Raw genomic sequence first — 11,697 nt, forward strand, 5'->3', positions numbered from 1 at the left:
TCCAGGACTGTGTGCTTTCGTCCCCTGAAGCCTACAGGGGCTCAGTTTCCACACCTGTGTTATAGGGCTTGAATTGGCTCCATCACAATGAGAGAAGCTGGAGTTCTCCTGCCATCCCCACCCCCCCGCCACCGTCCACACCAGTCCAGCATTCTCAAAGTCTAGGTGTTTCAGCCTCCGAGAGGCTCAAGCCATCCTGGAGTCTGCTAACTCCCATGAGAAGCCATTCTAGGGGCCAGCGTGGTGGCGTAGTGGTTAAGTTGTGCGCTCTGCTTCAGCGGCCCGGGGTTCGCAGGTTCGGATCCCGGGCACAGACCTATGCACCACTCATTAAGCCATGCTGTGGCAGCATCCCATATACAAAACAGGGGAAGATGGGTACAGACATTAGCTCAGGGCCAATCTTCCTCAGCATAAAAGAGGAAGATTGGCAACAGATGTTAGCTCAGGGCCGATCTTCCTCACACACACGTACACACACACATACACAAGAAGTCATTCTAGCATCTCACAGCTCTAACCAGTCTAGCTCAGTCCTGGCTCTGAGGGGGTCTTCTGGTTCCTTGCTGTGTGGGTTGTCCTCCAGCTGTCTCGCAGCTGCAGGCCTGCAGCTGCCATCTTTCCATTCTTCACTGGTCTCTCCACCCAGTGTCATGTACGGCCCTGGCTCCTCCCTCCCTACCCCGCAGCAGCCCTCCAGGATGTTGAGGGAGTCCACATGTTGCACACAAGGTGTGCGTGTGGTGGACATGTGCAGGTCCTCTCGTGGGCTCAAGTACATGCTGGGTCAGCCTCCAGCTCTGCCCCCCAGGGAACAGCTGGCTAATGCATCTCAGCTCAGCTGAACTGTACCCACCTTCTCCTGGCCTCACCCCCAACCTGCCCTGGCAACAAAGAAGGGGAGCTGCGAGGAAGGATCTGCTGGGGACCCTGCTCCTCTAGGCCAGTGACAGCATCTGAGATGTGGCTCAAATAACAAATTGTTCAAAGGAAAAAACACGTAGGGCTCTGTAGCTGCAACACCTACTTTTCATGTCGTTTGCATATGATTTGTGGGAGAAATGAAGCCCGGCCTGCCCTAGCCCTCCGAAGCCTCACTCCTTTACCCCCGCTCTAACTTAGCTTAGCATCAACTCTTTCAAGTCTTTGCTAATCCCAGAGATCAAGGGGTGATCAGCTATCCCTACCATTCCCTTGCTCCCCCCATCCTTGGCTCCTGCCATCCTCTGTGAGATGCCACATCATCAAAGGACATTATTTATGGTGGACCTTTGCTGAAGCCCTGCATCCCTGGTGCCAGGGGGGCAGGGATGGATGGGTTGGTTGAGGGAGGAGGGACCCAGGAGGCTTTAGTCCTCAGCCTTTAGCTAATACGGTCCTCCTCCAGCACCCCAACTCTCCCTAGCCTTCCTAGCTGGACCTCATTCTCCAGGTTGGTGGGGGAGGAGGGGAGGAGGTGGTTGATGGTTAGATCCAGTTAGGACTAGAACCTGAACTTCTCAAAGGCACGAACCAGTCATGTCATTTGCATGTAAACAGCCTCCCACTTCTACCCCTTATCCTACCAAAAGCTCCCAATCCTGGGTCCTGGCCCATGGTCGGCCCACACAGCCCTGCAATTAGTTGCGTAATGGGAAGCTGTTAATGAGGCCCCATTAGTGTCTCACATAATAAAGGGGCCTTGAGACCCAGCTGCTGCCCTCACTCGGGTGAACATGGGGCCGTGTGCAGCCAGAGTGACTTCCCTCAGTGTGGCCCAAGCCCCAGGGTGGGTGGGGTGTCAGGAATGTGGAGTGGGAGACAGACATTTCAGGACCCCAGCAGCACTCGAGAGCCCAATGGAGCATCTACACTGTGGCCTGGACTCATGGCTGGAAGGAACGCAGGATGCTGGGCCAAGGCTCCCTTTTGTTTTATAAATAAACTTTATTGGCACCTACTATGTGCCAAACACCATAGAACTGGGGACCCACTAGTGGTCCCTACCTGTTCTTGCCCTGTGATGCTGACATTCGGGGTGGGGGTGTGTAAACAGACTATAAGTAAAATATTTAGCATATTGGATGTAATAAGTGCGTGAAGAAAAGAAATAGGCAGGGGATATGGAGTAGGGAGTGGTAGTAATTTTAAGTAGGGTGATTGGGGAAGGCGTTGGCGAGTCTTTGTATTCAATACACAAGAGAGCTACGGTTCTCTCCCCAACCCCAAGATGGAGAAAAGTACGAGGTCTCCTGGAGAGGTGGGCCACCACTGGCTCTGTGTGAGTTAACAGTGCCCTCACTGGTTAACGTTCACACTAGGGCAGTCAAATGAAGAGAGGTTTGGAGTGAGAAAAACCTGAATTTGAGCCTGTTCTCCAGTAGCTATATGACCTGGAGCACGTGACTGAACTTTTTTTTTTTTTAATTGATGTTTTAATAGTTTATAACATTGTGAAATTTTGGGTTGTACATTTTTGTTTGTCCATCACCATATATATATCTCCCTTCACCCCTTGTTCCCACCACCTACCCCCATTGCCCCTGGTAACCACAATACAGTTTTCTCTGTCCATGTGTTGGTTTATATTCCACATATGAGTGAGATCATACAGTGTTTGTCTTTCTCTTTCTGGCTTATTTCAAGTAACATAATACCCTCCAGGCCCATCCATGTTGTTGCACACGGCACGATTTTGTCTTTTTTTATGGCTGAGTAGTATTCCATTGTATATATATATACCACATCTTCTTGATCCAATCATCAGTCGAGGGACACATAGGTTGCTTCCACTTTTTTTTTTTTTTTTTTTTTTTGTGAGGAAGATCAGCCCGGAGCTAACATCCGTGCCAATCCTCCTCTTTTTGCTGAGGAAGACCGGCCCTGAGCTAACATCCACCACCAATCCTCTTCCTTTTTTTCCCCAAAGCCCCAGTAGACAGTTGTATGTCATAGTTGTACATCCTTCTAGTTGCTATATGTGGGACGCGGCCTCAGCACGGCTGGAGAAGCGGTGCGTTGGTGAACGCCCGGGATCCGAACCCGGGCCGCCAGTAGCAGAGCATGTGCACTTAACCACTAAGCCACGGAGCCGGCCCAGGTTGCTTCCACTTCTTGGCTATAGTGAATAATGCTGCAATGAACATAGGGGGTGACTGAACTTTTCGAGCCTCAGTTTCCTCATCTGAAAAATATTTCCTCCTCACATGGTAGTGGCGATGAAAATCAAATGGATTGCTCTATGCTGAAGCACCTTGTTCAAACCCTGCCCCCATTCTAAACGCTGGGAGTGACTAATGGCTATGAAGCTGGCTTCCCCTTTGCCTCTCCCTCCTCTTTCAGCAGTATCTTTTCTCTCTGCTTCTCGATCCTGCCTCTGCCTCTGCCTCTGCCTCTGCCTCTGCCTCTCCCTCTCGCCTGGGGCTCTCCACCTTGGGTGTGAAGTGAGCAGAATAAGCCCCCTCAGCAGTGTGGGGCATGAACAAGAGCCTTGAAGGTCAGGGGAGAAGATGCCTGAGCTTCAGGGAGAGAGATTAGAGTGGGAAAAAAGTCTAACTGGGAGGAAAAACAGAAGAAATTAAGAGATCAATGCTAGGGCGGGGGTAAGGGTGGGGGAACAGCTAAACTGGTGTATTCAGTTCCTTCTTTCCAAGATTATGGCAGGTGGGAGAGAAGTTAGAACTCTAGAAGGATGCAACTAAATCGGGCTGATTCAGGGGTCCAGAAGGAGTGGGTGGGGAGGCCGAGGTGGAGAGATGTTAGCACCGGAGAGGTGGAGGTGGAGGTACACCCGGGGGGTTCCTGTGTTCAGCAGCAAGGGACAAGTCCTGAGGACCAACGTGATGAGTCAGCTCCAGCTGGGAGGAGGACAGAGGGAGAAATGAGGATGGGAAGGGTTGCCAGACCCACATCCCAATCCTCAGGGGCCTGAACTTGGTCTCTTGGTGGTGGGAGGGCCAGAGAAGCACCTGCCTAAAATTGTTGGGCCTGGCAGTTGAGTCTGAGGGTTTAAAGGGCAAGGAACTGGGGGTGAACAAGGAGGAGAAAGAGGCCCAGAGACCACAGCTATTGAGCTAGATTGGCCTGGAAATTTCAGGACAAACCATATACAACATCATTCCTTAGCATACCCAGCTCAGGGGCTGTTGGAAAGTGGGCTGCTGGATAATTCCAGCTCACAGCTGGGTTTGTGGTGTGTGTGTGTTTGTGTGTGTGTGTCTGAGTGTGTGTGGCTGCAGCCTATATCCTCCTTTCCCCCACCAACCTCCCCCCTCCCCTCTGGCCACCCTGGGATTGGTGAGTCTCGGCCCCTCCCCCGGCTCCCCCAGACCCTCCCAGAGCCTTTATCAGAGAGCTGGGCCAGAGTTCCTGCCACATTTCCTGATCTCCTCCACTCCCTGTTTCTCTCTTCACGGCACCACCAGCACCACCAGCACCACCAGCGTGTGTAGGGAGCAGGCAGTGCTCTCGGCCAGCTCCGTGATCCCGCTAGACCGTCTGCCCTAGGCTCAGAGCTGCTCCACAGGTAGGCACAAGTGGGAGAATGTTGGATGGACTGCACCAAAGGACAGGGGCCAGAGTCAAGAGGGAATAAAGGACAGGAGGGCATAAGGGTGACAGTCTTTGATTGGGGAGCAGGGTACCGGGAAGGTGGGCAGAAGGCACCCATAGGGGTTGAGAGCTAGTAATATTTGTAGCTGTGGGTGCAGGCTGATTCTTCCAATACTAGAAAGTTTTTGCCTAAGACTTGGGGTTACCTAGTGCTGGAAAATAGCATCCAGGATCCCTCCTCAAGCTGCCTAAGGAAACAGCCCCATGCATGTCCTATAAATCTATCCCCTTCCTTGAGAGCCTAGTCCCTGGCACTGTTGCACCATTGCTCACTGCCAGGTGCATTTCCTGGGCAGATGTGTGATGGGGGAGCCAGGAGACAGAGCCCAAAGGATGCCCCTCCTGCTCAGAGATACTCTCCCCAGACCAGTGCTTGGACGGGAGAGTTGGGGGCTGGGGAAGCAGGGTCAGACCAGACTGCTGGTTGTGAATGTTTCCTCCGCTTGCCCCCGTGTTGTGTCTTTCTTTTCCCTGCCTTCCCTGTCCTGTCCCTCTGCCCTCCTAGGCACCATGCAGAGCGCCCTGCTGTTCACGGCCATTCTCGCCTTCAGCCTGGCTCAGAGTTTCGGGGCTGTCTGTGAGGAGTCACAGGAGCAGGTGGTGCCTGGCGAGGGCCACGGCAAGGTAAGGCCCCCTCCAGCTGTGCCTGCCCTGCAGAATACTGGGCAGCGTCACGGGAGCTGGTGCTCTGCCTGTCTCACAGCTGTAGGGAGGAAGGTGGGGCTGGCGGATTGGGCGTTACCTGGGTATCCATCAGAGGGTTGGATTTCCCTGCCTCTCTGTTGGTCTCATGTTCTCACTGTCTCCAGGTATGTCTGTAAGTGTCTGTCACTCTGTGCGTCTTTGACACCTTGTACATAAAAGGTGCCCTACTGATATGTCATTAGGTTGGTTGATTGGTGACTTGGTGATTGGATGGTACTGTGAAGGGTGGGCTAGGGTAGTCTGAGGTTCTCTGTGGTCCAGCTCAGGTTCTGTCCTTTGCAGGGGCAAATCCGCTCCACTCCCTGGATGGTATGAAACAGACAGAATTTCTCTTCCAAATGGTCATTTGTATGCTATTTTACCTATCAGTTATGTGTATTATTTTGTTTTCAAAATTCAAATAAATTCGCTTATCCTCTGCTCATCCACTCCAGTAACCTCAGGTGCTCCTAGGATCCCAACCCCTTCTTCTCTCCTCTCCCTTGCCCGCCTCTAGCCTCTGCTTAGTCAAGATGGAAAAAAAAAACAACACAAAACAGGTTGGGCCCCAATTTCCAAAGTTCCTTTAAGAAAAAGAACAGGAATTGTCAGGATAGGGGTATAGGGGGAGAGCAGGGAGGAAGTCTTCTCAAGGTTTTGAAATGACAGCAATTACATTGGTACAAATGCTTTTAAGATGATTACAGGTGGAACGATTACAAATTCAGTGTGTGAAGTGTAACTGCCTCTCCAGCTCAAATCTCTTTAGCATCTCATTGCAGGAGGTGGGCAGAGTATTTGAACAATTTGGGAAAAGTGGCTGCCTGGGGAGCCGTGCGCTGGGCAGAGAGAGAGATCACCAGCTTTCGTCCAGCTGGTGAGGTGTCCCAGGGCACAATGGCTGGCAGCCTTTCAGGTGGCAGCTGTTGCACCAGATCCAAAAGACCAGAACCAGTTCAAAAAACACACTGGGATTGCCAAATATGGGCTGGACACTCTGTTCGCAGCCCAAAGTTCCAGCTGGAGATGATCAGAATATCTGGGTGTATTCCTCTGAGACAAACTTACTTCGAGACCTTGCCCCTCTTGGTCAATGAAAGAGAGAGATTGCCGTCCATGCCTTCCCCCCGCAGGTCTATGAGGATGAGGGAAATTGGGGTGGGGCGAGGGTAGGATCCATGTGTGCCTCGGTCACTGTGTTTGTATGTGTGGGGGTGCATTCTGTGTCAATGTGCTTCTGTGTGTGCTCAGCAGCCCAAGGACACCTGGGCTCTGGAGAGGGAGGCACTGCTGGGATTCAAGGTGAGAATCTCCAAATATGATGGTTGTCATTTTCTCTCTGCACCTGCAATTAACTGGGCGTGTGACGCGTGCCCACCAACCATCCTGCTGGGCCCAAGTTGCCAAAAAAAATCGCCAATTAAGAGCCCCTGCTTGGTAGCAGGTCCAGAATGGGTTTCTGTTGTGGAGGAGAGGAGAAGAAGAGGTGTCATTCTGAGCACGCTGCCTTCCTGAAATTCTAAATCCAGTGTAGAAAGGGGAGAGGGAGAGAAACTAGAGGCAGAAACCCATGGAGAAGAAAAGAGAGTGAGAGGCAGTGGGAAAGACAGAGAGAGAAATGTCTGTGGACATGGTGCAGAGTGGGGGAGTGTCGGGGTGGCAGGTGGGCCCCGGCTGCCTGCCCCTACCCGTCCCAGGACCGAGACCTGCCTGCAACTCAGTCATGGAGCACAGACCAGAGGACACCTGCTCTGTCTGATGGGCCTTTTTTTTCATGGCTCACTCACTTAGTGGGGCAACCACATCCTTGGGCAAACTGGTTCCTGAAGTGCCAGGGAGAAAGGAACCAATGGCCCTTCTCACTGAGAGGTGGCAGGAGCTGGGAGAGGGCCCTAAGGGATAGTCCCCTTTGAGGTTGGGAGATAGCATGACAAACCGTCCCAGTTTTCCTGGGACCGTGCCAGCTTGAGCACTGAAAGCCCCACATCCCAGGAAGGCCCTTAGTCCTGGGCGAACTGGGACAGTTGGTCAGCCTGTAAGGAAGCCCATGTGTTCCCTTTACCAGTGCTTTTGAAACCTTGCTGCACACAGGAATCACCGGGGGCCTGGTTAAAGTGCACATTCTCTCTCATATGGTCTCGGGTAGGCCCGAGATTATGTATTTCTAACAAGCTCCCAGCAGTGCTGCTGCTGGTCCATGGACCACGCTTGGAGAGCCCACTTCTCTTCCCTTGTAAACCAGAGGAAATCCTGAAAGAAATAGGATGTCGGGTTCAGCTGTGATGGACTCAAGAAGAGGCTGTGTCTCACAGGAAAAGAGTGAGTGGATGGGTGTGAGCCTCCTGCCTCAGCCCTCTTTGTTTCTCTCCCCTAGAAGGACTCGTATCTCTACCAGCTGCCCCCGTCGTTGCTCCGGAGACTCTATGACAGCCGCTCAGTCTCCCTGGATGGATTGCTTAAAATGCTGAGCAAGGCTAGCGTGGGTAGGAAGCAGCCCGGGGGAGAGGGGTGTGCGGGGCAGGATTCTGAAGATTAAAAGGCCGGGAGACCCCTTCAGGTGGGAAGGAGGCTGGAGATGGCTTAGTGAGTAATTGAGGGTCATGATCGGAACCTGCCTCTCTCTAATTGTCACTTTCCAGATTCCATTCCCCAGTTACATGCTTGTTCTTGCTTTCACAGATCCTAAGGGATCATCGCTTCCCCAGAAACGTGAGTAGCCTCTTCTCCCTCCCTATCTCTGCTGTAATCACTTGCCCAGAGCTCTGTGGGCATAGAGGCCAGTGACTATTTTGGCTGGCCCCATCTTAGCTGGTGTAAACAGTATGCCAGCTGCAACTGAATGTGAGAGGCCACCAGGAACTAGGAGGAAGCAGGTGTGAGGGGTGTGGTGGACTCTCCCTCCACTGGCTGGGCATTGGGAACCAGGAAGATCTCTGGGTAGCTGTGAAGATTCTAAGCCAGGCACCTGCTGGGGTAGAGAATTCTTGAAATTTGGAGGAGAGGTGGGTGGAGAAGGTGGGATTAGGGGATAGCTTGCTAACTGTGGGGAGTCAAGCTGTGGCAAGATAAAGAAACAGAGACCAGAAACCCGCTCTCAGAAGTCTTGACACATGTCTGGGGAAATGCGTCACCCCCTCGACATCATTGCTGACAATGTTGACCCTTTCTCTGCAGGTGATATGCATGACTTCTTTGTGGGACTTATGGGCAAGAGGAACATCCAGCCAGGTAGGAGCATGTACAGGTACAGTGAAAGGGTTTAGGGTACCGGCCAACATATGGCAGAAGTCAAGTGCCTCATATCTCACCAGAGGGAAAGACAGGACTTTTCTTAGCTATAGTGAGGGTTCCTCAGCCCCTTCTACCCCATCAGCTTGGATCCACAGTTCAGCCCTCCATGGGAGCAGAGTGGGGACACCTTTATAAGATAGTCCTGCTGAAGCTGAGATGCAGTTAGGAAGGCTCTACCTCCTCCCCATCTCCTCAACAGAGCGTGCCTCTTCTGCCCAACTCTGCCTTCCAGTGCCACCCTTCATAGCCAGCCCTTCGCTATTGGGTCCAGGTGAAGGTCACGTTCAGAAAAATCCCTCCTAACTATGCTGTTTACTTCACCCCAGACACTCCTATTGATGTGAACCAAGAGAACATTCCCAGCTTTGGTACCCTCAAGTATCCCTCCAATGTGGAATGAGGTAAGGATTGTTGGTTAGGGAGAGGAGAGGGGACTGTGTGTGTGGTGGGGGGAAAGGTTGCCAGAGAAGCGTTTCCTCTGATGTTATAGGCATTAATGCTCATAAATTTGCCCTAAAATACTGTGTCAGTGCCCAGCACACCGTCAGTCAAACACACCGACACTTAGAGGCACACATGTGTCTGCAAGCATGTGCGCACGCACACACATACACCCCTCTTTTTCATCTCTTTCCCCTGTATCATGGACTCCGGTTGACTATTGAGCAGAAGCAGTGAGTGATGGGAAATGGGGAGAGAGGGGTTTCCCCTGGGGCTTCTCTGATAGGCAACTTCTGTTGTTTGGGCTCCATTCTCTCATGATATGTACAAAAGATGGAGAGATCATCATCTGATAATTACAGGTATGACATCCAATTCGCAGGTGAAGCATCTTGCCTCCCAGGCAGGCTGAAATTTCAGATCATTCAGAATCTCAGTTTCCTGGGTCCACTTTGTAGTTCTTCGCAAGTGTGATTTAGGAAGAAATGCAAGGAACTCTGAAATCTAATGGGGAGTAGCTGGAAACCATATCTTAGTCACTCTGTGTAGCATAATGGACAAGAGCATGGCCTGAGTTTGAATCCTGGATCTACTACTCACTAGCTATGTCCCCTTGGCCAAGTAACATAACCCTTCTGTGCCTCAGTTTCCTCACCTGAAAGATGGGGGTGATGATAGTGTGTCTCAGGGTTGTGGTTTTGAGGATCAAGTTTAGGTAAAGGGTTCAGAGCAGTGCCTGGCACATAGTGCTGTGCGTTGGCTTTGTTATGGTTGTCACCATCTGGGAGGTGTGGGAAATGTCCCAGTGTTTTCCTTCCCCTGTTCGCCCTGCCTAGAGCTGTCTGGGCTGGACCCTGGGGCTGAGTGTGCTGACGGATCTCTCACTTGGTATGCGAGTGTGAGAGTCCCCCAGGGAAATGTCTAGTCAAAACATGGAACCTTCCGCCTCAGCACCATCTTCCCACACACAACAATAGCAGCCCAACTGATGGCTTTCTTTGCACTAGCTTCCGAAGAAAGAAGGTGTGGGGGGTGATGAGGAGAGGGATTGGGATGCCTCAGTTACCACGGAGAGACTCCTGTCCTCTCCCTGTTACCCACACTCATTGGTCTTGAGGGAGAATCAAGGAGCAGCAGCTGGCTTTCGATGAAGCTGCCTGTGCATGACTCCCTGGGCCCAGAGGCCGGGTCTGGTCCCCCATTCAGTGCTGGGTGAGAGGGCACAAAGACCCGTAATAACCGTAACTCGCTGATTACATGGTACTTACTGTATCATTTTGCTCTCATTAGATGGTTATTTCAGTCCTGCCGACCGCCAGATAATTATATGGGCAGCTTTATTTGGATGACATACTCTCCCCCAGCATCATGCATCGGCCATAAAGATAATTACAGTGCAATTTTGCCGTAGTATTTTACATAAATGGCAGAAACAAGTGCATTGTGGAAATCTACTTTTAATGCTTGCTGGTGAATCTAGGCTCTTTCAGAGGGACCAGGCCCATAACTGCAGTCTTCATAATCTCACCACTGATGGAGCATTCTCAACCCGTTAGGTGCCAGGAAGAATAGAACGAAAGGTCTCTGGGGGCTGGCATTTAAAGGAGATTAGATGAGATGAATCAACACAGATCATTGTGTCATCTTATTTCATTCATGTGAAACTGCTGAAAGCAGAAGTGAGCCCTGGGCTTGTCCTTCTCTGGGAGGTTTCTGGAAGGGGAGGTGGGACTGGGTGAGGCCGCGGGACCACTAGCACCAGGACGCATTGGACAGGGCTGTGTGTATGCCTGGCTCACGGGGACGCCAGGATGGTATGAACTTTGTCACCGCATTTCTGCATGGTCCCCATGCACGCGGGTATTTATAAGTAGCGTGATAAACACGGCAGCCAGGAAGGGGCAAGCACCTGTGGCTAGGAGAGTTCAGTGTTCCAGTTCAAAGGCTGCAGAGAAAGCTGAGGGTTAAGACTTCCTTTCTCTCTCCTCCCTCACAGATGTCCCTCCCCCCTCCCCCTGCTTCCCCAGCCAGTGGTTGGAGGGGACAGAAGATGTGATTTCGTTGTTTTGTCCTCAGCACTGCACTTCTGAACTCCTGGGCTGCATCACGAAGACACCCTATTGCCCTCCCCCAGGCCCCAGATACATGCGCCCCTATTTCCTTTCTCTTCTCCATCCTTGTAACACTCCTGTGCTTTGACTGCTTCCTCATCCCTCTACCCCACTGGATGTAGAAACTGCATAGGGAGGATCCCCAATCCCAGCAGGCATTGACTATAGATTCCCCTGGAATTTCTGTAGTGTCCTACATTAAAAATATGACGTCTCTCTCCTCCTCGACAATAAAAGATTTTTACAAATGACCTAGAGTGATGTATTTGGTTGGTTGGCTGGTGGGTGGGGTTTTTTCTTCCTTGACTCTTCCAGCTACATCATACATATGTACACATATATGATACACACACACATATATCATATATGAATGGGAGGGTCTTTATTTTGTACACATATCGATTTTCCCCACAGTGCCTTACCCAGTGCTTTATACAATTAATATCAGAAGATTTATTTAGTGATTTAAAGAATAAATAAATGGATTTGGAAGATGGGTTCTAGCACTCGAAGACTTTCACAGCTTTCACAGCTTTAGATGGAGAAAAAACACATATTTGGAATGGCTTGTCTGTGTTTC

General features: G+C 51.3%; 1 protein-coding gene across 3 annotated transcripts; it reads left to right on the forward strand.

The window, feature by feature from the left end:
• The first annotated feature begins 4,364 nt into the window (after positions 1-4,364).
• Positions 4,365-11,368, forward strand: TAC3 (tachykinin precursor 3). 3 transcript variants are annotated; one of them, XM_004429282.2, is made up of 7 exons: positions 4,365-4,504; positions 5,096-5,214; positions 7,649-7,757; positions 7,954-7,983; positions 8,449-8,502; positions 8,892-8,966; positions 11,003-11,368. In XM_004429282.2, the coding sequence occupies exons 2-6, from the start codon at positions 5,101-5,103 to the stop codon at positions 8,963-8,965; spliced, it is 381 nt and encodes a 126-aa protein (XP_004429339.1). In that variant the 5' UTR covers positions 4,365-4,504; positions 5,096-5,100; the 3' UTR covers position 8,966; positions 11,003-11,368. The 3 variants fall into 3 exon arrangements, with proteins under 3 accessions (XP_004429339.1, XP_087298062.1, XP_087298063.1); XM_087441936.1 differs by having other exon boundaries at positions 11,083-11,368; XM_087441937.1 differs by having other exon boundaries at positions 7,652-7,757.
• Positions 11,369-11,697: the final 329 nt, after the last annotated feature.

Source organism: Ceratotherium simum, chromosome 17, assembly GCF_057802395.1.
Source record: "Ceratotherium simum simum isolate JZ-2026a chromosome 17, ASM5780239v1, whole genome shotgun sequence".
Classification (NCBI taxonomy): Eukaryota; Metazoa; Chordata; class Mammalia; order Perissodactyla; family Rhinocerotidae; genus Ceratotherium; species Ceratotherium simum.